Here is a 25,510-nt window from a genome sequence, read left to right as displayed (position 1 = left end):
TCAATTGTCTATTCAACAAAGGTCAAGGAGGACCCTGAAAGCCTGGGACAAGTCCACCAAGAGGCCAACTCAGCCTCTGTCCCTGGTGTGGAACAGCTTTCTTCAAGTCAGTAAAGGGAAACCCACACACAGTTTCGAATAAAACAAGGCCCAACACTGGTCACATTGAGTACCTTCAGCCATACAAACACACCTGTAGGGCAGTACCAGGGTTCATCCCAGCACTCTAAGCCACATGACTCCCAAGGAGCATGAGAGGCCCCCTTGGGGATCTCCAGTACCCACTCGCCTGAGCTGGCCATCCAGCACTCTCCCTTGGCTAGGGACTGAGATGATGAGGGACCTACCAGTGTCATTCTCATCTTGCACCAGGGACTCGTACGAGGCATGGAAACCGCTGTTGGTGATGATGGCATCGCTGTGGAACACCACCCTCATGCGGTTGGCAGAGGATACAAACACTGGGGTGATCCCAGAACAGAACTTCCCCAGGGAGAATGACTCGCTTGGTGGGCCATCAAAGATTTCAATGAAGTCATATGGACAGCCATAGAAATTTTCCATCCTATGAAAGGAGATAGCGTGTTTCAGACCCATGCTCACGGGGTTTTCTGTCCAGCAAGTGATGCCAGATTGGCTCCAGAAGCTCAGGAAAAGCTACCCGAAACCTACATCTCTTCACACGGGTTGGAAGAAATGATGATCCTGTAGACATTGAAAGTGGGTTTTCTCCTTGCCAAGCATCACACAGTAGATTCTGTGTATGATAAACTGGCACCCTACTGACGGACAAGCAGCTTGTATCCCACAGTGGCTACTACAGAAATGCTGCCATGAGATTTTACTGTAGAACAAATTTCTGAAACTGGAATGACTGGGTTAAGAGATCTGTGTGTTTAAAATTTTGATGTATATTATGATAAGCCTCCAAAGCCTAACTCAAATATTTTTAAACTTATCATCTTAACAAATGTTTAAAAATTATTTATTTGAGGGGCTGGCACAGTGGTGTGGTAGGCTAATTCTCCACTTGTGGTGTCAGCATCCCATATGAGCACTGGTTCTTGTCCCTGCTGCTCCACTTCTGATCCAGCTCCCTGCTAACGGCCTGGGAAAATGGTGGAAGATGGCTCAGGTCCTTGGGCTCCTGTATTCAAGTGAGAGGCCCAGAAAAAGCTCCTGGCTCTTGGCTCTGGACCAGCCCAGCTCTGGCCATCTGGGGAGTGGACCAGTGGATGGGAAATCTTTTTCTCTGTATCTTCTCCCCCACATTTGTAGCTCTGACTTTCAAGTAAAATAAATAAATAAAATCTTTTAAAATGATTTATTTGAGAAGGAGAGAGAGAGAGTCAGAGAGAGAAATTCCATCTACTGGTTTATTTTATGAGGCCTGGAGCAGTGCTGGGGCTGGGCCAGGCACCACGTCTCCATTCAGGTCTCCCGAGGAAGTAACAGGAGCCCATACTTGAAGTATCACTGTGATCTCCAAGAGTCTGCATTAGCAGGAAGCTGGAGTCAGCCATGGCTTTCAGGCATTCTGATTGGGGATCCAGGCACTCTAACCATCCTCTTAACCGCTAGGCTAGACATCTGTCCTCTAGCCCATTTGTAAAAACTACATACAGAAGCTTCCTGGGGGCAGGGGAGGAGAGACAGCAAAACTGATGTGCATAGTTGGGCGAAGATGATTGTGAGGTCAGGAAATAGCAACTCACTTTACCACTTGAAATGTAAGCTTGACATGAGCTCTGCTGTCTACTTGTATATCCCAGGCGCATACCACGTTGGTGGGGTATTTCATAGGATACCAAGGACTGGAGAAGGAGCCCGAAGCATTTGTGAGCAAACCGCCACACTGGAAACTGTCATCTGTAAGAAACAGCCAAGAACTTCATCAGATAGGGCACAGGCCCCCTGCAGGGGTTTCCAGTGGAGTTAGGGAGCGGGAGGGGGTGCGTGTGGGGCCAGCACAATGGTTCAACTAGCTAACCCTCCACCTCTGAGTGCCGGCATCCCATATGGGTGTTGGTTCTCGTCCAAGCTGCTCCACTTCCCATCCAGCCCTGTGCTTGTGGCTTGGGAAAGCAGTTGAGGATGGCCTTGGGGCCCTGTACTCCAGTGGGAGACCCAAAAGAAGCTCCTGGCTCCTGGCTTCAGATTGGCTCAGCTAGCTCTGGCTGTTGTGGCCACTTGGTGAGTGAACCAGCAGATGGAAGATCTTTCTGTCTGTATCCCCTTCTCTCTGTAAATCTGGCTTTCTAGTTAAAAAAAAATCCTAAAAAAAAAGAAAGAAAGAAAGAAAGAAGGGGTGAGGGGGGACAGAGGTAAGGGATGCCTGATCTGCAGAAGTCGCCTGGGGAGACTCACTGGCGCTCCTGACACCTCCAGCAGATGAAGATGGTGGTGTCTCCTGCTGTGGGGAGCTAATGGCAGGGCACATTTGCAGTGTTAGGTGTCCCGTGGGTTGGTGAAGTGTGTAATTGAATGATAAGGGTGCGGGAGACAATGCAAACCAAAGCACCCCTTCCCAGTACAGAGTGCTGTTCAACAGCTGGTATTTAACAATCCGCGCTTGTTAAAAGGATGAACAAGGAGGGAGGTTGTGGAACTGATCTAACAGCCATGGGGAGATTCTGCTCAGTATCCATGGTTATAAGGAGTTAGAAATCACGAACTAGCCTCCAGCTAGGGGCTTTCCATAGTAAGGATCCAAATAAAGCTACTTCCCACTTGAATCAATCAAATATTTTCTTTGCCTGGCTTCAGCATCCCCTATAAATAACCTTCTCCTGGTGCCACCTCAGTGGAGTATCAAACCAGTCCAATCGGGAGCTTCCTACTTCATAAATGGCTCCCTGCTCAAGTAAAACTTTAAGTTTTTGAATCATCAGGGTTTACCATTTGCCAGTTATGTACAAATACTGACTGAAATCAAGACCAAGGTCATTGAACACATCTGGAGTTTGTGGAGACTTCATCTATACCACACCTTGCCATGTGTCACGTATCAAAGGAAGAAAGAGCAAGGGTCAACTGAAACTGAAGCACATGCAACCCCCAAAGGGCTTACACAGACCTGTGAACGGGCTGCCAGCAGCGACGTTTGGAAGTGCAAAGAAAAAGTCCAGAAACTCCCCCAAAATACTAAAAAATATGGACCCTCAAGAACTATCATTTCACAGTGCCCCAACAGACAGGGGTGACTTCTCAAGAGTTGGGGCATTTGCATGCCAAGTGCATGGACAGGGTTGCTCTATGGAGAGTTAACGTGGGGTTCCTGCTTCCTGGTTGCCCCATGCTCGCAGCACAGCCACCCCTGTATGTGGTCTCCCCCTCAGCCGACCCAGACTCACGGGGAGCATTCTGGGTGATTCTAGCCCTTCTACTTCCCACATCTCTCCCCACCCTCTGCTGTCCCTCCACTCCATCGGGCTGCCTTGCTCTTGTGTGATTGTGCCCTGGTTTCAGAACTGAACTACAGCTGGCAGTCACACACACTGGGGGTCTGGCACCTAGTGAGACAGAAGAGCAGTACCTGTTGGTGCCACGTCTGGACCACTGTCGATACCTGGATCAAAGACAGGGCAGAGGCCAAGAAATGGCTTAAGTAAGGCAGTCACAGGATACTTAAGAAGTACTGTGTGCTTTTTTGTATTTTTTTTTTTGCCAGGATTTAGCATCCTATGCTATTCTATAGAGCTAGGAAAATAATGTAGAAACCCACCATGTTGGTTCCAAGATTAGCATCCTGCCTTGGTGCCCACTGGATGAGGGAGCAGTTTGCTTTCCCTGGGGCTCAAACACACAATGTCATTGGATTGGGGTCAGTTTTTGGGCTGAATGAGCTTTAGCAGCAGCGTGCTGCTGAGGTCTGGCCACAGTCCCTTGAGTCTGGACCTGACAGAGTCTAGACCTGCCTGTGACGTTGGCTGTCTGTGATGCTGGCTGTGCCATGGCTGCTTTACCAACGGTCACTTCACCAAGAGTGCCGATAGTCTCTGCTTTATCACAAGTTGTGAAGAATACAGGTGAATACAAATGCACCTGCTATATCTTTGTGTGAACCTCTCATCGGTCACCAACTCTTACGTATGCTCCGGAGAGAAGACACTGTCCCAGGGCCCGGCATTCCATTCCAGGAAAGAGATGTCTGGCAGCACAGACCCTCTAATTCATCCCAACTCTTCAGAGTATTTTTCAGATGCAACAGTTTAAAGGAAAGAAGCCGACTTCTAAGCCAATTAACTCAGAACTCTGGCTCGCCCCCCCTCCCCGGGGCAGCGGCGGAGGGTTCCTTTCTGAATCACCACCTGCATTTCCCAGAGGCCGTAGGCTGGTGGGATTCTTGCCCTCTCCCCCCTCTGTGCCACCCGCGCACACACAGGGCACTCACTCACCTGAGCAGATGGCACTGGCATCCTCATGGTGGCCGCAGTTGTGGGAGAACCATCCATTGTGCATGCACTGCCACACCTTGGCCTCATCCCCCATGCACTGCATGTCGTCCAGCAGGATGTGGCCAGTGCCTCCATTAAAGTAGCTCTCAGGTGGAGCTGACAGAGCCTCCCCACAGCCCAGCTGCTGGCACACCACCTTGGCATCTGACAGGTCCCAGTGATCATCACACACGGTGCCCCAGGTGCCATTGTAGGAGACTTCCACCCGACCTTCACACCTGTGGTTGCCATCTACCAGTCGGAGGGACATACCTGGGTGACAGAAGCGAGGAGTTTCTGAGCTGGGGAGTTGTCCTAGGTAGGCCTTCTCCAGCCCTTGAACACATGTCCCTGTGTCGGGATGCTGGACTTGAAGTAGGGTGGCTTTGAGTCCTGATTTGCCCAGAATTGCACTAATGTATGACTGAGATGAATGTCTGTTAGCATTTGATGGCTTCTTTAAGTTCCCAGCAGTCCCAGAGGACAAATCACACAGCCACCCTGTGCGCATGTCTCTGAGAGCTCTGGGGTGTGCCTCAGGTTCTGCAGCAGGTCCTGGGAGGTCTGGATTTGTGTGGGAGCAGGGGATGGGTAGTTACAGTCCGAGATGCTTTGTTCTGGGAGGAACAGTCCCTTTGCAGAGGGAGGAGCTCTCCCTGGAGCCCTTCACTGCCACATTCAGGGTAGGAGACCTTAGCCTAATGCTTTGGTGGAGGAAGTGACCAGGGGTGGAAGAACCTGGGTGAGAGGTGAGGCTGGAGGGCCATTAATGTCACCAGAGATGTCCCTAGGATGTCATTTGTAGGGGTAAACTCATCAGGTCAGATTAGAAAGCGTCTTCTTTTTTAAAGGGAGTAGGTACAGATGAGACCCATCTTCCCTCCAATGTACCGGCTGGGATACCCACCACTGTGCTTCTCGTCTTGCACAATGGCACTGTACAGGGCGTAAAACCCCACGTTGGTGACCATGGAGTCACTTCTGAATACTGTAGTCATGATGTTTGAAGAGGAAAGAAAGGTGAGCTCCGCTCCGGCACAGAACTTGCCCATGGAGAGCGAAGCAGTTTGCCGGCCGTCGAAGACCTCGATGTAGTCGTAAGGGCACCCGTAGACGTCCTCTAACCTGATAAGAGGAAGGCAGCATTCATGTTCCCCAGGGAACCTGCACAATGTTCTAAGAAGAATCCCGAATAAGCTGCAGCCCCTGCTGCCACCTCCTACCAATACTGTCCCGCTCCCAACTTGTCACTGGACCTCCCTGCTGCTGCCTGGCCTTGCCCTTCTGTGGCTGCCTGAGGCCTGCCATGATCTCATCACTCACCTGGCCTATGCCAGCTGCCTCCCACCTGGTGTCTTGGATTTGATCTCTTCCCATGCTGGTCCTCTTAGTGTCCTCCACTCTTGATATAAAGTCCCCCTACTCTCTGGGTAGCAGAAAGTTTTCCTAGCAGTCTTGTTAGGAAAATTCTCAAAGAGACTCAGAGTAGGAACTGCCAAAGGATTCTTACCACCAATAAATCAAATGGCCTGACCCAAACCAAGGGCTTCCATGACCTGGTTCATCTAATCTGGGTGGTGCGAGAGACTGTCCCGGGCATCCAGCCCCAGGCTGCCTTCTCTCCTCTCACTCCCTCTCACTCGATCCAGTTGCTACACATGGATACGTTTTTCACCAGCAGACATTGCCACATTGCCTGTGGAGTTTCTGGCAATCAGAGTTCTGTCTAGCTTCCCTTATAGACTGGCACCTGCAAGCAGCTGGAGCTGTTACCAGTCTTGTTTGTCTCTCTAAGAGCATATCTGTGCCTGGCCCTGCCAGGATCAGGAGCTCAACAAATATGCAGTGAAAGTGCATCAGCCTGCATTTAACGTGACATAGATCTCCGGAGCACTCACGGAAGCAGGGACTTTCAACGCTGGGTCGTTCTTTGCTGGGTTTTTAAGGGTGAACCTCCTGGGGCATTGCGGGACTCCTAGCGGCAAGTCTGGCATCTAGCCACTAGATGGCAGGAGCATCCGCCCATCATGACCATCACAGCTTCCTGGAGCCACACTCCTAGGAAGCCAGGCTCACTCCCACACGTGCGCACTCCCATTTTTTGAGAGCCACCGGTGTAAATAGTACCCAGTTTAGACCTCAAGAAACAAAGTTTAAATAACACTAAGTATACTTGCTCTGTCTGGTTCTAGACAACACATTAAACAACTTTGTTGCAAAAATGTCCATACGGTGACAGGGGCACAGGCTGTAACCGTGCTGTTTTCCAAAAGTGGCAGCGTGGCATTGTGCTTCAAATTATTAAGCCTGAGAATTTTCTGGACTTCCTTCTCAATTGTGTTCAACCAATCAATGTGTTGAATGAATGCATGATAAATACAGCCTGTTCCTGACATTAGCTTTTTTCCTCATCACCCAGAAGGAATTTAGCCAGAGCCGCTCAGGAGAAGACATCTGCTTGTGTGAGCAGACAGCCCAGAGATCGCAGGGCTCTTCAGGCTCAGGCAACCAATTGTTCTCACGTGGAAAGGCGCCCTCTTTGGGAAAAGCAGGGAGTCCCGTCTAAACTAACTTCAGAGTGGAGAAAGGCAAAGCCACTTACTGCAGGCTTGGGACCCTCAATTCTATGAGGAACGTCTCAGCCATGTGAATGACCCAGACACACTCCACGCTGGTGGGGTAGTTAGCAGGATACCAAGGACTGGAGAAGGAGCCAGAGATACTGGAAAGCACGCCACCACAAGAGCTGCTTCCTTCTGTAGGAAAGGACAAGAGGGGCTGGTGTTGAGGCGCAATGGGTTAAGCCACCACCTGTATGTTATTCCAGTCCCGGGAGGGGCACTTCATGTCCCTCTCTCCCAGATGCTCTGCTTTTGATCCAGGTCCCTGATAACGCACCTAGGAAGGCAAGTGGGCATCCCTGATGGTGTTCCTGGTTCCTGACTTCTGAATGGCCCAGCCCTGGCTATTGTAGCCATGTGGGAAGTAAACCAGTGGACAGGGGATCTAGTTCTGACTCTGGAACTCTGCCTTTCAAATAAATAAATCTTGAAAAAAAAAGAGAGAACAGACGAAAGACCAAAAGTATTTTGCAGTTTCCCAGTTGTGGGTCCTGGATTCCATTGCCATCAACAAGCAAAACACAAAAGGCAAAGGGGTCCTGGTGGGTGAGACTGAGCTGTGGCTGGGCTGAGTGAGTGACAGTGCCTCTGGGTGACCAGCACAGAGAGGAGGGAAAAGGCACAGGGGACAGGCAGGACTGTCCAGTTGACCATGAGCGAGACAGGAAGTGGAATTGGGCAAATGCATGCAGTGCATGTGGAGTGTTCAGGAAGCACTATGTTTATTTTGTGTATTTGAGAGGGAGGGAGGGAGGGAAAGAGATACCGAGAGAATGACATTCACTCCAGGAATGCCTGCATCAGACCAAGGCAGGAGCTGGAAGCTTGGTCCAGTCTCCTTCATTGATAGCAGGAAACCAATCACCTGAGCTGTCACTGCTGCCTTCCAGGGCCCACATCAGCAGAAAGTTGGAGGCAGGACCCAGAACTGGAGTTGCATCCAGCATGCCACTCTCAAGACACGGGTGCCTTTACTCACTCACCAGCTTCTTGCCATGCTGGCTGCACTGCATGGACATAGACAGCCCATCCATGTGTGGGCAACTGTCCCAGCCAGGTACCACTCCCCCTAAGGTAGCCGGGGCACAGAAGCCCACTCCAAATCAAACCAATTTCACCCAACTTGGAGGAACTCACCCGAAACTCACCTTGTGGCATGGGAGCCTGAGTGGTGACTACTGCAAAATCAAAAACCAAAGAATGTGAGTTTAAAACTTAGTCTCGGCAGGTCGTCCTCCCTGTAAGTCAAACGAGTGAGCCTACTGCAACTCCTCCGTGTTAGCACAGGTTGCACGCACATCCATTTCTCTTTTTTCCCTCCTTTCAGCCAATTCACTAGGAAGTCACAGACAATCACAGGACTTCTGTCCTCTTATCTGCCAGGGCTGGCCCAAGATGGACCAGTTCCCAGAAGTCCCCACCGGACGTCATTGGCTTATGATCATCCCACTCTGCCGGCAGGACTATCCACACCAGAGAACTGTGAGAGAGGGCGAGGACAGGCAAGCTGGACAAGAGTTTGGTTGAAGGAAGTTGGGCCTCCGTGGGGAGCCCTGCAAAGGGTCACTTTAATGTTTGTGTAGTCTCAACACCTACTGCACAGCAGGCTGAGACCAGGGCAGTATTGAAATCCCCTTCACCGGGTGGCTGGGACTTGCTTGAGTTTCACACTAAGGACCACAGGGGGCCAGAATTAGAAGCAAATGGGTCCAGTGCATCTGAGACTTCCTGCCTCCTCACTGGGGTGCCGCTCAGCATGCTTTACCATGGACGCAGAATCGTGACAGCTCTACATGCTTGCCTGTCCTGGCTGGCTCAGTAAGGGGCTTGTTGGGTTCATGCTTCCAGTAATACTATCATAGTAAGCGACTCCACTTCCTCCACAGTTTCTGTATCGTGGGACTCTCTTCTGCAGGGAGCTGGACACCACTGCCTCCGCAAAGGCAAACCACAGCACAGAGGGAAGAGCGAGACCTTCTGAGGCCGAAAACCCTCTTGCAAGGACTTGGGCACAGAGCTGTCTGATGACCCACAAGCTGTGACTCCCTTGTCCCCAGTGGGGATGCAGAGGAAAGCAAGAAGGACTTGTGGGGGTGTTGTGGACTCCGAGAAGGGGTAGGGGCTGCCCTGCCTCCCCCACCTGGCTGCTCTGTAACTCTTGAGACCCAGGGTATCTTCCATAAGAGGGGAGATCTATCAGCAAATGACCCAGGGCTACTGTCCCATGCCAAAACAGCTGGCTGATTCTTACGGCACACCTGCCATCTTGATCTGAGTGGGCAAGAGACCTCCGCTGAGTCCCTTGCCCACCACCTTTCTTGGGTCCTGACACACCACAGGGCATACCTGGCCCTGACACCTTTGTGAGGTTCAGGCCACCACTGAGGTCCAGGTGGCATTAGTGGGTCCCTGAAAGCAGTGGCAGGTAGGGATGTGGGCAGCTGAGAGCCCATCCCCAAGGGGCAGGAGCGGCAGGAGGCAAGACCATGTGCTATGGGAATTCTGGCTTGGGAGAAAGTTATTGCCACAATTGACTGAGTATACATTTCAGGAAGGCCTATCCTGCTGTGTTGGCTGAGCCAGGAGCCACAGAAGAGCCTGGTGTGATTCAGTTCTCACCAGCAGTCTGCTTTCCATCCACTGGAAGAGACTTTGGCACCTGAGACATCCTTTTTGCTGCTACTTCCACGTTCTCCCACATCCCTGAGGAGCAATCCTTTCCGCTGTCTCTCTCCACAGCCGCCGTCTTCTCAGCCACAGTGAACAAACCCTTGTCTTTCCCATTCTGTCCCTTCCCTGCTCTGCTCTTACAGCTTTAGATGCTTTGGGAGTGGGGGAAAATGTGATTGTTCACTCCCTGTTTCTCAATTTTGGCCACACCTTGGACTCCCATGGGGGAATTTCAAATATAACTGACAGCTGGGAATGACCCCAGAGACCCTGAAGTGGCTGGCATGGGGTGTAGTCAGGACGGGCCCACATGCACTCGGACAGAGGGTGGAAGCCTTATTAACTCTTCAGAGAGACTGCAATTCCCAGTCCTGGACCTACTTGCAGGTGCAGGAGTCTCCTCTGGAGCCCAGGTCCCAGCATCTGTACCAGGAAAGAAGAGACGATTTAGAGAATGGAAGGAATCTTACAGGGAGATGAAGAAGTGGTGGCTTTCTTGTGTGGGCAGGACAGGAAGTAGGCAGGGTTTTGTGTTGCGTGAACAAGCATGGGGACATGGGTCGACTGTGGAAGGGCAGCTCCACACCCGACTGAAGTGGGGTGTAGAGGGCAGTGGAAGCCTGCTGTGTGGCCTTCAGAGATGCAGTTGGGTTCTCATTCTGTCTTCCTAGGTGGGACAGTCTCCTGTTGGGTCACTGCCTTTAGAATCTCGGAGCCTGCTCTGTGCACAACTTCCATACATCAGTAAGATGCTCTGGTTGCAGCTAGGGTTGTGGTTCAAGGATTGAGGCGATGCCTGCAATGCCAGCATCCCATGTCAAAGCACCTGTTTGTTTGCTGCGTCACTTCCAGCCCAGCAGGAAAGGCTACCTGAGCAGATGACTCCAGCGTCCTCATGGTGGCCGCAATTGTGGTCTGACCAGGTGGAGCTGGGGCACTGGCCAAGGTGGCTCTCACTTCCTGAGCATTGGAGGTTGTCCAGAAGGATGTCCCCAGAGCCTGGGCCAAAGTAGGCTTTTCCGGGAGCAGACATGGCCCGTCCACACTTCAGCTGTCTGCACACGACCTCGGCTTCGTTCAGGTCCCATAGGTCATCGCACACGGTACCCCAGGCCCCCTTGTGGTGGACCTCCACGCGGCCTGAGCACCGGCTGGAACCACCCACGAGCTGCAGCACTGGGCCTTCTTCTAAACAGAGAGAGATTTTATTTTTTAGTTTGGGATGTTTTAATAGGAAATATTTCTAGCTCCTATGTTTGTTGCTAAGAAAACCCTAAGATTGGGTTGATTCCACAATAGGTTCACAGGCTATAGAATGAGACAGAATTGTATTGAACTCCCATTTCTCCTGTTTCCTAGTTCTGCAGCTGTTGATAATCACCATGTCCCCATGGGCCTCAGTGCAATCCTCACAGAGAAGGCTGTGGGGTTGAGTCCACAAGAGCTCATGTACAAAGTACCCAGCACCCAGTGTGCTGTGGTACCTGCAGATCTTGCCATGTGCTTTGCTGGATCACTGGAGAAGCAGGGTCCCAGATGATTGTTTGGATGTGTCTTGGGTAAGTGCAGGTTAATTCAAGGAAGGCATTTGAGCCACAGGAGTGACTATGCCCAAGGCCCAGGGCCCAAGGGCAGTGGTCGTTGTGAGCTGAAAGGTCAGTGGGAATCACTGGCTGTGTCCTGGGAGATAGCCTTGGCATGCTGACCATCCAGTTGCTCCTACATGTCCAGCTCCTCTCCACTTGTCACTGCCGTTCTCTCTGCCTGGCATCCCTTCTTCGTCACTCATCATGTGTCACCTTCCCCCAGGAAGTCATTCATTCCCATCCAAACCACAGTGGTACCTCTACCCATGTACTCTACTCCCCAGACTGGCTCTTCATTCTCAGCTTCTATCTTTATCCCTTATCAATCTTACTCTAAAACTGTCAGTTTACTTTTTCCTTGTGTCTTGGTTGCCCCCTATGCACCCACACCTATAAACCCCAAGAGGGCAGGTAGGTGTACTTTCTGCTCTTTGCACCAAGTTCTAAGTGGACACAGCACACAACAGGAGCCTCTGTGTATTGGTGGATGAGTGAATGGTGCTCATGAGATAGGAGTGATTTGGATTTCAAACATCAGCATTTACTTAGCTTCTCCAGGCCAAGATCTCTAACACACATCTGAGGACCAAATACACAAGGAACTTGCTCTTTCGGAAACAATCGATCCTGCAATTTCAATCACGGGCTTACTGGTGAGCTGTGAGTGTTACTCGATTCCCACAGGGCATGTAAATATCAGAAGTCCTGCCTCTGGCAGGCAGAGTTCTCAAGATGCAAAACTAGACTTGGCTTTAGAATGACTGCTGTAGTCTCACGGCCAATAAATGTCCACAAATTCCCATTTGGGTCAGTCTAGGGTTCCATGTGTGCCAGCGATGGAATGAGCCAGCTGGTGCAAGGAAGTGGAGTTTTTGTCTACTTCCTAAACTCATCGGGCTGCCATACTTCAGCACACTGGACAGTTCCCAGTAGTCTGGTGAACACAGCCTTAAGACCCTTCACAACACACAGCATTGCCTCCCAGACTGTAACAGTCTCACCATTAACACATAGGAATTTACATCACTGCCTTATGGTGACATCCCCTGTGGTTCTCATGCTGAGGAAATCTATCCATTACAGAGCAAGGTTGCTGTAGTAAAATGGGGAAGTCTTTTAGACACCAAATGGCTTCTGACTTTTTACACCAAAAACACCCTGAGGTTTCCCACCTGAGTCTTCTTCATCCTGTGCAATAGCATTAAACAAGGCATAGAAGCCAATGTTGGTGATCATAGGATCGCTGCGGAACACCACGGTCATGATATCCGAGGAAGAAAAAAACAGCATAGCCACGGAGCCACAGAACTTCCCCATAGAGAGTGAGGCGATCCGAGGGCCATCGAAGACTTCAACCGAGTCATAGGGGCACCCAGGAATGTCTTCCAGTCTGGGGGTGCAGAAGCACTGGGTTATTAACAGGTTAGGAACTTCCTAGATGTTAATGCTAAAAATGGGTGACAACAGAAAGACTGAATATCTGGATTTTATTTTAAATTGTATCCTATTATATAAACTTTAGTCAATTCTCTTAAGATGCTGTTTTTCTTTGGCTGAGGAAAGTATGGCGCTATGGCTACAAACTTTTAATAGAAGTGTTAAAAATCATAATGTTTTGGTCAACTACATTCTGCTTAGAATATTAGGAAATATCAATTTGCATTACAAAATTCTTAGATTGATTCAATACCTACCAAACAATGGATTTGCTTACATTAACATTTTACAATATTTTCCATACTCAAATTCTGGGGGACAAAAACTTGATCTGAAAATAAAAATTACAGGGCTGGTGCCGAAGTTGCCACCTATAATACTGGCATGCACTGATTCAGGTCCTGACAGCATCACTTCCAATCCAGTTCCCTGCTTAAGCAACTGGGATAGCAGTAGGAGACGTACAAAATGCTTGGGCGCCTGTCATTCATGCAGGGACTCAGACAGAGTTACAGAGTTCTGGGCTTCTGGCCTCAGCCTGGCCAACTCCTTAATGTTGCAGCCATTTGGGGTAGTCAATCAGCACATGGAAGAGCTCTCTCCTCTCCTCTCCTCTCCTCTCCTCTCCTCTCCTCTCCTCTTCTCTCACTTTCAAATAAATAAAACAAATATTGAAAATAACAACATCCTAAGGAAGTATATTTGCCACACAGATAGTACTCATGATGGAGAGTGATTTAGCAGGAATAGACAACTAAGAACTTGATATGTTTTGGAGGTATCAGTTCAGAGACCTCATCTTATTAGAGGAAAATATGCCCATAGGGCTTTCACTAATATGCTCTGGGAGACGTTTTGACTTAGGGTATCCCTGAATCCACGGAGGCCTGTCTCAGGGCTGAAATAACCCTGGGGTATGACAATACAGAGAGCTGTAGTGTAGCAAGCAAAGCTACCACCTGTCATGCCAGCATCCCATATGGGGGCAGATTTGTGTCTGAGCTCTCTGCTCAGGGCCTGGAAAAAGCAGCAGAAGATGGTCCAAGTGCTCAGGCCCCTGCCATCCACGTGAGAGACCCAGATGGACTTCCTGACGTGTGAGTTTGTTCCTTGCACATCCTCAGGTATTTCAGCCATCTGGAGAGTGGACTGGTGACGGAAGATCTCTCTTCCTCATTCTGTAATTTGTCTTCCAGATAAGTAAGCCTTTTGAAAATAAGGATTTAATACAATGTCTAGCTTCACCATGGATTGTCATTTGCTGACACGGAGATTGAAAACTGTCAACAACGCTGGGTTATTCTCTTCAGAACTCTTGAGTTCACGATGCGGAACATTTTAGATGACACTCAACCCAAGACTGGAGTCCTTGGCTAATGAAGTTGTATAGAAAATCTGCCTATGATTCAGATAAAACAAAGAAACTACAAAAGGACAAATATCAATACCCAGTACACAACAGGGACAAAAAAAAAAAAGAAACTGAAACACTGTGGGGAAATGGCATTGAGTTTTTCCGATGGGAAATCATTCATTGACTAGCACTAACAAACTAACCCAAATGATGGCTTAGGGAGCATGTGGAATTCTGTGCTCTTTAGCTTTCACCTTTGAGTGCTTGCCACTAAGAAAAATGCCTTTATTTAGAACTTTCCCTTAAATTTTCTCTTACTTCAAACTTGGAATCATGAGTTGTATGCGCAATTGTTTTTTCATGTGGATTTCCCAAACACACTGGATGTCCGTTGGATAGCTTTCTGGGTAGTGTGGACTGGAAAATGAGCCAGAGAGACTAGAGAGGACCCCTCCACAAGACTCACTTCCTCCTGAAACAACAGGAAAAAGGACATCAGAGAAGGTTCACATGGGATCCCTGTGTAGTTCTAGTCATGACTAGCTCACACCTGAGGGTCAGGTGCAGTTGGCCAGCCCTTGGCCTGGTGGGCACACACAGCCATACTTGCAGGTTTTACAATTGATCACTGTCAGTTGTGAAGGGAAGTGTACCAGGTTAGCTATGATGGACTGGAAAGTATTGATATGTGAGAGTTCTCTGCCTTTCTCTCTAACACAACACCTGCTAAAAAACTGTTCCATTTGTCCTATTAACTGTCTTCCAAATAGGGAACTTTTAGATGCCAGGGGGGATGGAATCATCTATAGAATGACAGACAGAGCAGATGCAGGGAGATGGGGCTGGCTGGGTCCACAAGTGGTGAGAGCTCGAAGAGGTCTGGGGAATGAGAGGTTCCAGTATGATTTGGGGGGTGCTGCCGATTGTTTGGGGAGTTTATGATTGAGATCACCTTTAAGGACTTTTCATCACTTTCGTTGGGTAGATGGTTTCCTTGAACTTAGTAATTGCCCTGAGACCAGAACTTACAGATTCAGAATTTCTCAGGGTCAAAGAAGACAGCAGTGAACTCTAATTTTGTCTAGTTGGTTGTCACGTTGGGATAGACATATACATAACCTATGTGTGTACAGTCAGTGCAGCATGCCATGATGAAGAAGCAGAACACTTCGAATCACTAAGTTATTTTGGAAGAAATTTGAAGATAGTTCACTTGGTTGATCCTGACTCTACATTACCAAGCGGCTTCATTCTTCATCTTTCTTTCCCTCCATGACCTACTTGCAATCCTCCACAAATCCCACAGATTTCTAGTCTTTGTTGAGATGAATGGTAGGAAGTAGTGATGGCCCTGCACACCTTAAAGTTCTATCATCGATCCAATATTTAGGTTACAATAATGGAGCCAGGTCAGACTGACTCTGGGACTCCTAGCAAGTGGACCACTTGTGATCACTGCATGTGATGCGGGCTGATGGTCTGGTGCCTGAAATGACACCCCGCTGCAGTCAACTGTACCTGAAGAAGGGAGGCTGAGTGTGGGCCAATGGACCTTGGAGCGCCCCCCCCCCCCCGCCTCACGGGACTTGGGCAGATTCACATCTCCCCTTCCAGCCCGCTTCTCCTGTTAAACATTCACAGAGGCAGACCCCTCACCCACATGGTGCCAGTCTCCACTGCATTGCATCCTGACACACTGCCCAGGGTCTACTGCCATGGTTCTCGTAGGAAGGTGTTATCACTTCCATTTAAAACAAGTGGCTAGGTCTGAACATCACCCCGTACATACATGCATTGAAACATCACCCTGTATCCAATCTATGTGTATGCTTCTTAGATATAAGTTAACAATAAGGAACAAGTGACTACCTGTAACAGGATTCTGAGGAGCCACAGAAGGACCTAGAAGAGGAAGGAAAAAGACAATGGTGATACACGGGGTGGGGAATGGTAGGGGGAGCATAAGGGAACACAACACAGTGAGAAAAGGTTGAAGACACTGAGTCATATCGTCTGGGTCCTGCAGCAGACTAAAGAAGGCCACGTGTTCTCAGACATCCTTCTGCCACGAGTTGGCCCCTGGGTAGGCTCTGTGACTGTTCTGGCCAACAGAAGATGGCAACAGTGACACCTGCCCTAGTGATTGGCAGCTTCTGCCCTCTTTCTCTGGGAACCCTGATTTGCTCATGCAGCTCTCAGCCATCTCTGATGACCTTGGCATGAGGCCCTGAGCCCACCTGGCAAGGTGAGACCCTCAGCTGTCTGCATAAGGCATCAAGCACGTGAATGAAGCTGTCTGAGCTCTTTAGACCAGTTATCAGATGAACACCATTGAGTGACCCTATTCAGTGCTGTACGAAACGGAAGTCTCCCAGCTGAGCCTTGCCCCAGGATTTGACCCACAAAGCTGTGACATACTTAAATGATTGTTGTAAACCACTAGGAATAGATAACCATAATGGCTCCCTTCAAGCAACTTTGTTTTCCTGGTTTCTCTGTCATTAATATAATTGATGTAAATGAGAAAACCATGGGTGGATCTTCTTTAGAATATTCATAAATGCTTAACTTCAGATAGGTCCTCTCTATCACTCATTATTCCAACACACAAAGCTTGCCTTTTTGCAGGAACTCTCAGAACACAGCAAGGTCTTCTCCAGACAGGTTCCCAAGATGCACTATGCTGCCAGAGTGTTTTGGATACAAGTATTCAATAAATTACATAACATAATAACTTTTTTAAAGTTATTTTTTAAATCTTTATTTATTTTTAGTGCCTGGCCCGATAGCCTAGTGGTTGGATCCTTCCCTTCCACGCACTGAGATCCCATGTGGGCATTAGTTCATGTCTTGGCTGCTCCACTTTGCTTCCTGCTCCCTGCTCGTGGCTTGGAAAAGCAGTAGAGAACGGCCCAAAGCATTGGGACCCTGCACCCATGGGGAAGACTCAGAAGAAGCTCCTTGCTCCCGGCTTTTGATTGGCTCAGGTCTGGCCATTGTGGCCACTTGAGGAGTGAATCTCTGTCTTTCCTTCACTCTGTAAATCTGGCTTTCCAATAATTAATTTGTGTTCATTTATTCATTTATAAATATTGTTTATATGTAATAATACATATTATGTAATGTATTTGATAATAAATAATACATATTTATATTATTTATTATGGCCATCTGGGGAGTGAACCAGTGGATGAATAACCTGTGTTTCTCTCACCCCTCTCTTCTTTCTGACTCTTTCTTTCAAATAAACAAAAAATCTTTTAAAAACGGGATCTATGTTGGGTGATTTTTTTTCCCCAATCCTAGAATAGTGCAAGAGTTCTCAGCATGTTTAAGGTAGACCGGGCTAAGCCATTATGCCCAGCGGGTTAGGCATATTCCATGAATTTTCAACTTAGAATATTTTCAACCGACAATGAGTTAACTAGGATAACTATCAAAAGTTGAGAAACCTCTGTTTATGTGAAAGGACTCAAAACAGGGCCTGGATCTCAGCAGTTGTAAGTATTTGCTGCCATTATTATTATCATTATAAAGTTGCCTGGACTAGCAAAAGCCAAGAACGTACCTGGAGCTGTGGTTGGAGGCAGGGCTTCTGCATCTGGATGCACAAACAAAGGCAACAGAACATACTTTAAGAGTCTGAGGCATGGAGGAGGTAGGGTGACAAGGGGGACAGAGGCGTGTGCCAGGCAGAGGGCCATGGTCTTTCTGGGCATGGGACCCAGAGTCCCAGAACAGTCCCCTGGGTACTTGGCATCCCGCCCTGTCAGTGCCCTCGGCTGAATGGGAAGGACACAGCAACTGGATCACCCCTGCTGCATGGCAGCCAGCACCGGACTTCCCCTGGCCCCTCTTTGCTGACTCGGGATTTTTTTGTTCAATGCAGATTCCTAAAACTCCTTTCCAGATCTCCTTACTTATAGTCTCCAGGACAGGGCTGTGCAACATGTACTGCCATGTCCCCAGGTGGTGCTGTTGCATTCCAGACTTTCCCTGGGCAACCAAGATCTGCCCATGCTAGTGTGCATGCTCTGGGGGGTCAACTAAGGACTGAACAGATGGGTGGTGGAAATCCCATCCTGGATGCATACTTTCAAAATGTCTTCAACTGCAACATTTGGACTGTGGCCAAGAGGGACAGGGTACCTGAGCAGATGACGCCAGCATCCTCGTGGTGCCCACAGTTGTGCTCCAACCAGCCCAAGTGGGCACACTGGCCCAGGGCACGCTCCACTCCAGTGCACTGGAGGTTGTCCAGGAAGATGTCTCCTGATCCAGGGCCAAAGTGAGCCTCTCCTGGACTGGAAATGGCCCGTCCACACCTCAGCTGTCTGCACACGACCTCAGCTTCATTCAGGTCCCACAGGTCATCACACACGGTGCCCCAGGCCCCCTGGTGGAGGACCTCCACGCGGCCTGAGCACGGGCCAGAGCCACCCACCAGCCTCAGCTCCGGCCAGTCCCCTGCGCACAGAAACAGCGTGAAGGTCCCCAGGCTGTATGCTTGCCTGAGTCCATCAGCCCCAGGCTCAGAGGTGGGTGCAGGGGGTGGGGTCATCTCCCCACCTGGAGCCTTGGGACTTGCTCCTCATAGCTCTCAGGTCTCTTGAGTTACTGGTTGTGGGGGTCCTCAGCCAACTGACTTTTCTCTCCCCATTCTTTAGCATTGGCCTTTCAGGTTAGCCCTTGATGAGACAGGGCCAAGAGCTACGGCTCCTCCCCCAGGGAGCAGAGTCTATTTGCTAGCCAAGCAGGAACACCGGTCAGTTCCACTGCAAGGTGAATGTGCTGGAGGACAAAACAGGATGCTTCTGGGAGAAAAGGGGGTCAGGGAAGGTGGGGGGGGCACGTCAGGATGTTACTTTGAGCCAGGGGGAACTGTGTTTGCAAAATACCTTGAATACCAGTTTGATGTTTGTTTGTGTACCTAAAAAATAGGAACTTCACACATACACCTAACTTCACACGTAAAAAAGTAAAAAAAAATAATTTCAGATAAAACTTCCAAATGGCCCTAACAGTCCGCCCATGGTGTTCAGACAACTAGTGAACCTCAAGCTGGAAGGACAAGTGGGTCAAGGGCAAAGTCACGGGCAGCTCCCTTCAACAAGAGGTGTGACTGACCTGGGTCCTGAGCAAGGGACACTTCAGCATCTGTTAGCGGAGAGAATTAAATAGGACAGTGTTACCAATTTTGTTACATCTCACCCACGGAAGACAAAGATTTTAATGATATCCTGAAACATATTTGCTGCTCTGATACAGTAAAATGTGTCTTTGCTGAAGTGGCTCATCCACAGACACCAAAGGAAGCATCTCTCTGGCCGTTGGCTTGCTGCTGCGTTGAGAGAACACGGCCACGTGTGAGTGGCACATTTGGGAGTGACTGATTGAGTGGTTTTGTAGCAGGTGAGTTTCACTTTAGGGATCACTTGGCGCATGCCAGACTAGACAGTCAACCTTAGAACCTCAAACCTTGGGACTATCATGGCGCCATGCGGCTCTAAGTAGTTTGTATGAGTCACACACAATAAAAAGCCACAATGCAGATAGATGGGCCGATGCTTATGAATCCGTACCTCGAGTGCCAAGTCGCAGGGGGCAGGTGCTGACGTGCACTCGGGCAGACTCTGTGTGGCAGGAATCACCTGAGATTACAATGACTGACTCTTTCAAGTCACTTCAGAGAAGGATGGCAGCTGCTGGCTCGTCAAGATCTCCATGTCAGCATTACTGAACGTGACTTATTCCCACCTAGCACATGAGCAGGCCCAGAGGGGTTTTTTTAAAAATAATGATCATAAGGCTATTCGAGTTAGCCAGATACAGCCACAAAATCTCCTTCGTATTGGCCTGGAGTGAGAAACAAGGTGGTAAGAATTCCCCTAAATGTAGCCCCTTTGTTGGTATTGTCTGAGTGCCATGCCAAAACTGGCTGCACTCCTCCTGGTGATTCTGTGAGAAAGCCATGAGTCTTCTAATGTTACAGAAAAGCAAGCTCGGGTGCTGAGAGTTCATGCGGCCCAGTTTGAGCACCAGCTGTGAGAGGGGTGCAGGCCTGTCCCTCTCTGAAGTCTAACCCAGCTGTGCCCTCTGGTCTGCCTGTTTCACATTGACTCCGACTTTGTCAAGCTCCTCAAAAGTCCCCCTAACTAAACATGAATCATATCTTTGGTTGGAAAGCTTCACTCCAGGGGCTGGCAGTTACAAACTTGTATATTTAAGCAAGTAGGGAGGGATGAGACGTCTTCAGGAAAGTCACAGGAAATATGTTACGAAGAAACTCTGTGTGGCTTTTCAACATATTTGGTACCCAAGGGAGCATTTTAAATTCCGTTTGCCCACAAACATTTTGAGGTATGCCTATAAACAAAAATTCCCATGTCTCAGGTTTGAGGGTCCCGTCCTAGTCCCTGGATGACTGTGAGTGCGTGCAGGGCAGTCTTGGGGCACTTGGGGACAGGACCATCAGAAAGGGGGAGGGTACCTGAGCAGATGACACCAGCATCCTCGTGGTGCCCGCAGTTGTGCTCCAACCAGCCTGCATGGGCACACTGGCCCAGGGCACGCTCCACTCCAGCGCACTGGAGGTTGTCCAAGAAGATGTCTCCTGATCCAGGGCCAAAGTGGGCTTTTCCAAGAGCAGACATGGCCCGTCCACACCTCAGCTGTCTGCACACGACCTCAGCTTCATTCAGGTCCCACAGGTCATCACACACGGTGCCCCAGGCCCCCTGGTGGAGGACCTCCACGCGGCCTGAGCACGGGCCAGAGCCACCCACCAGCCTCAGCTCCGGCCAGTCTCCTGCGCACAGAGACATGGACAGGGTGAGTTTGAGGGGAGGTGTGAGTCCCCAGGGGCCCTGCAGACAGAGATGTGACAGCTGCTGTCCTTAGAAGGCCCTGTACCTTCCCACGAGTTGTCTGAGCTCCCACCTATCTCTGAAGCACACAGGGGAGCCAGCCAGCCAGCCACCCAGCCAGCCAGCCACCCAGCCACCCAACCAGCCACCCACCCACCCACCCAGCCAGCCAGCCACCCACCCAGCCACCCAGCCACCCAGCCACTCAGCCAGCCACCCAGCCACCCAGCCTCTTAGTCGGAAGCAAAGCCATTCAGCTAGCAAATGACATTCAACATAAAGTGTTCACTAAGGACTGATTTTTCCAGAAGTCCAGTCAATCTATTCTGGCTAAACACAAGCATGTGAAGTCATTAGTACCATTGACTTGTGAATTGATGAAGCAGTTTTATGTGTTTGTGGGTTCACCTTAACCTCACAATAGCTCAGGAAGACAAGCAGAAAAGTGCGCATCTCTGTGGGCTGGTTCTAGTTCTAAGAGAATCGGAGGCTGTAACCAAAGTACTCAGCAGAGCAGCTCGTGTTGGTCGAATGTTTGCAACCTGTGCTGTTGCTGTGTCTGAAGCAGGTGCAGGGAAGAACTTGGTGAGTGATTGGATGCATTCTGGAGCTTACCTGGCCTTGCAGGTGCTGTGTGGGGTGCTGCAGTCGGGATGGCTGTGGATACAAGACAGCATCCTTCAGTGAAGAGAGGGTGACTTGGGAGAGTCAAGGGGGCAGCGTTCTGGTAATGCCATGATTCTGCCTCGTTCTTTTCCTCTCACTTTCACAATAAGTGACTTCCCAAACCAGACTGTCTTTTTCATGTGAGTACTGATGTTTCTCAGGTGTGGGGGGGAATCCACAGAAGTAAGATTCATGCTTCCTACCCTGTCACCAGGAGTACACAGTATTTAAATTGTGCTGCTCTGTGCCAAGCGCAAACATACACAGCCAGCACACTTTGGGGGAAATGCCCATTTCTCATGTTTGCATCTTGTTGACTCTCCCTAAAGGTGTGTTCTTTTATTAGGTGCCTCTCATTGTCTGATCAAAACCAGGAATTAACTCCATCTAGGCACAGTGCCTGGAGGTTTGGTAGGTGTGGCTTGGAACCAATGTGAATCGGCATCACACCCATGCCAAGATCGTAAGGACCGAATCTCTCAGCTGCAGGGGTTCGGGCAGGGTACTGGGAAACGTGAGAAAAGCAAAATGATGGCAATAAGAAACACTAGGAGGGTGGACCGAGGAAGACATGCGAAGCAGAAGTGGGGATTAAGTAAGCCCATAGAAGGCAACTCACTGATCAGATGTGGGGTCTGGGACTCGGCCTCTGCAAAGACAAGAAAACAAACATTGAGCACCAATGATAGCGATTTTTGACTCATTCTGCTTCTTGCTACAGGGCAGTCCTCCATGTTCTAGGCTACATCTCCCAGGTGTGCTCTGCCAGCCATCCCAGCACTTTGCTGACAGTGCTGGAGGCTGTTCTGATTGTGTGATGGACAAGGCAGGTGCTAGACACGTGCAAGCCAGGATGGTAACTGCTGCTCTCAACCTTCTTTCTTACCTTTGGCTGCAGAGTAATAATAAGCGACAAAGTTTTCCCCTGTGGTGTTGAGGCTCCTGAAGTAGACAAGGGTCATGGAGCTGGAGGAGGACATGTAGGTGAGGTAGGCGCCAGAGCAGGCCTTGCCCAGGGACTTGACGGAGGAAGGAGGGCCATCCAGGATTTTGAAATATTCGTTGGTGCAGTCGAAGCTGGGGAAGCAAACCCAAGGCTGCCCCTTAGTCTCCTCGTCAGAGCTCCAGGAGGAGCAGTGTGGGGTGGGTGCTTCATGTTCTTACTGTGCAGAGCGGGGAGTGGGTGAAGAGCTTGTGAGTGGCGCAAATGCAGTACACACCGCTTTGGGCCTGGCTCTCGGCTGTGGCAGCCGCCACCTTGGGGCATGCCGGGTATACCTGTGCTGCAGGCCAGGGAGCATTCCGGGCCTGTGGCGCACTGCCAAGTGAATCAAGGCAGTTTCTCCATGTTGGAGATCAGGGGCCAGCAAACCAAGAAACTGTGTGATCTTTCTGGGGCCTGTTGCCACAACTGGCTCCAGGTTCAAACAACCCATTTGCAAGCTTTGGCCACTGACCTGCTCAGAGGGAAGTAGGCATACAGCTCTGCCCAGCTGACTCAGCACAAGTCATTTGATTTAGCTCTTGTGCTCCACTGGACATGTTGTCCAGAACCCCCAGCCTGTGCCCAAGGGTGGTTCCAGAGTCATAAACCATGATCATCCTTCTAGCAATGATATCAGCCTTGACTGTTTATAATATTGTAACTCCAAATTTCCTGACTGAAGAGGTCTAGTACCCTGAAAGGTATAGCTCATCCAGCTGGTCAGCACACATGCGTTTTCTTTCTCTCATCTCACTCTGTTTTTTTCTGTTTCTCATATACTTAATTTTAATTAAAAATTCATGGAAGCATAAACAAAATCAATGTATTCCTACACACTGGTAATAAACATGAGGAAACCCAAACTGCAAACAGCATCATTTACAGTCACTTCAACAGCCACAAAAGGAATTCTTTCCCACAAATGTAACAAAACTGGTATCAAGTTTGTGCATAACCAGCAAACATAAAAAAACAACACTAAGTACTAACTAGCAATGTGGGGAAACCAGGTCTCTTGTATGTCTTTTGGGGAAGGATAAAATGATAATCTCTTGGATAAAGGGGCAGTTTCTTTACAGTACTAAATGTTCTGTATCTGGAATAATGGTGATTACATGAATCTGTACATGAGCAAACACTGCACAGGACAACCACATACAACTAAAGGCTTGCAAAGAATAGTAGAATCCAGGTGGCCTTTGGCACAGCAGTGAGGACGCCCACATGGCACATCGGAGTGCCCAGTTTAGGCACATTCCAGCCCCTCTGGTTTGGAGCTTCCTGCCGACATGCACCTTGGCAGGCAGCAGATTGAGCTCACGTCCTGGGGTCCCTGCCACCTACATGGGGGACCTGAACTGACTCCCAGCTCCTGGCTTTGTCTGTCCCAGCCCTGGCTGTTGTGTTCATTTGGACAGTGAAGCTGCCAACGGAAGATCCTTGCTTATCTCTGTCTTTCTACCTTTCAAATAAAATGAAAATAAATATTAAATTTTTTTTTATTTTACCCGTTTGAAAGGCAGAATTACAGAGATACAGGGAGAGACAAAGACACAAATCTTCCATGTGCTGGTTCATTCCCCAAATGACCACATTGACCGGGGCTGGGCCAGATGGAAGCCAGGAGCCAGGAGCTTCCTGGTCTCCCATAGTGGGTTCAGGGGCACAAGCACTTGGGTCATCTTCTGTTGGTTTCTCAGTTGCATTAGCAGGGAGATGGATTCCAAGTAGAGCATCCGGAACACAAACTGGAACCCACATGGGATGCTGGCATCACTGGCGGCAGCATCACCTGATGTGCCAACAGAACCAGCCCCGACTTAAAAAAAAAAACATAGTAAACATGACAAAGTATGGAAGAATGTTCAAAAAGGTCATAACAAATATGTATGAAAAAAAACTACACCTAAGTTTAAAATTTTCAGCACCAAAGTGACTTATGTTTATGTTCCATTTTCCACAAACTTTCTAGAGGTGCCCTCCGATGCAGTCTGCCTAACAGCTCCGATGTCTACTTCCTGGCTTTCACACGGCTTGGCCACCATCAAGAGAAGCTTGCTGAGGACACAGGACTCATTGCATTTGCTGCTTCCCAAATGGCCATAATCTCAAAGCAAGAAGTTAAGACATTCAAGAAACACTCTTTTACTTAGGAGACTCAGCCATGGGAATCAGTGACCAGGACGTTCAAGTACACAGTGTTATCAGCAGTGCACTTTGGACCCACCTGAGAAAGGGGAATGCCAGCCGGACCTGGTCGGAGGCATTGGCCTTGATTTCCCACATGCAGGTGATGTTGCTGTGTATTTTCCTCTGGGGAGGGTTCCGGATGGCTCCGGATGAATTGGTGATGACGCCACCACACTGGGATTTTTCTAAACACAAAAAGATGGTTCAGAATTTCAGACTGTTTGATTGTTCAGTTCACTAATTTCCTAATTTACACCTATTCTTTCTTTTCACTCACTGCCCCCCAAAAATGGTCTTGTGGGTCATTTGTTTGTGTCTTAAGGTGTATCAAAGGGATAAACTAATCTAAAAGCCGGAAATTTAGGGCGTGGGCATACTTGAAATTTACAGTGTCTCTTTTGAGAATTCTCCGTGGCCATGGGCTTGCCTGGTGTGGAGTTGGGGGTGCAAGGCTGGGTGGTGGGGTTTTACTCTTAACAACAGTAGTGTTAAAAGGCTATTAGGGATAAATAATAAATTGGTGTCTAGAGGTGAGACTAGTTAAGCATATAATAGTAGTAGGAGTACACGGGTGCTGAATAGGGATAAGGCAACCTTTCAACTGTTAACCACTCTGCTTGGCTTTGCTACATAAAGAACAGGACTGATGCCATGATAGGCCCAAGGTCAGAGAGTAGGCCTAAGTTTCACTTCACTCCA

The 25,510-nt window shown here is 49.2% G+C and overlaps 1 protein-coding gene across 1 annotated transcript in view; it reads right to left on the bottom strand.

Moving 5' to 3' along the window:
- The window catches only part of LOC101521453 (deleted in malignant brain tumors 1 protein), a 76,900-nt gene that overhangs the window by 28,713 nt on the left and 22,677 nt on the right, over positions 1 to 25,510 (bottom strand). Inside the window, exons 14-29 of the mRNA XM_058671100.1 lie at positions 24,849 to 24,996; positions 22,523 to 22,713; positions 22,256 to 22,285; positions 20,595 to 20,912; positions 19,232 to 19,261; positions 18,254 to 18,571; positions 17,673 to 17,705; positions 15,974 to 16,006; positions 14,423 to 14,576; positions 12,486 to 12,703; positions 10,598 to 10,915; positions 7,039 to 7,192; positions 5,344 to 5,561; positions 4,398 to 4,709; positions 1,716 to 1,869; positions 348 to 565 (exon numbers count right to left, since the gene is read on the bottom strand). Coding sequence (XP_058527083.1) covers positions 348 to 565; positions 1,716 to 1,869; positions 4,398 to 4,709; positions 5,344 to 5,561; positions 7,039 to 7,192; positions 10,598 to 10,915; positions 12,486 to 12,703; positions 14,423 to 14,576; positions 15,974 to 16,006; positions 17,673 to 17,705; positions 18,254 to 18,571; positions 19,232 to 19,261; positions 20,595 to 20,912; positions 22,256 to 22,285; positions 22,523 to 22,713; positions 24,849 to 24,996 — 2,847 coding nt within the window. The remainder of the gene's footprint in view (positions 1 to 347; positions 566 to 1,715; positions 1,870 to 4,397; positions 4,710 to 5,343; positions 5,562 to 7,038; positions 7,193 to 10,597; positions 10,916 to 12,485; positions 12,704 to 14,422; positions 14,577 to 15,973; positions 16,007 to 17,672; positions 17,706 to 18,253; positions 18,572 to 19,231; positions 19,262 to 20,594; positions 20,913 to 22,255; positions 22,286 to 22,522; positions 22,714 to 24,848; positions 24,997 to 25,510) is intronic.

This window comes from Ochotona princeps, chromosome 13 (assembly GCF_030435755.1).
Source record: "Ochotona princeps isolate mOchPri1 chromosome 13, mOchPri1.hap1, whole genome shotgun sequence".
Classification (NCBI taxonomy): Eukaryota; Metazoa; Chordata; class Mammalia; order Lagomorpha; family Ochotonidae; genus Ochotona; species Ochotona princeps.
Note: the sequence above shows the minus strand (reverse complement) of the source record. Positions and strands in the feature narration are given on the sequence as shown.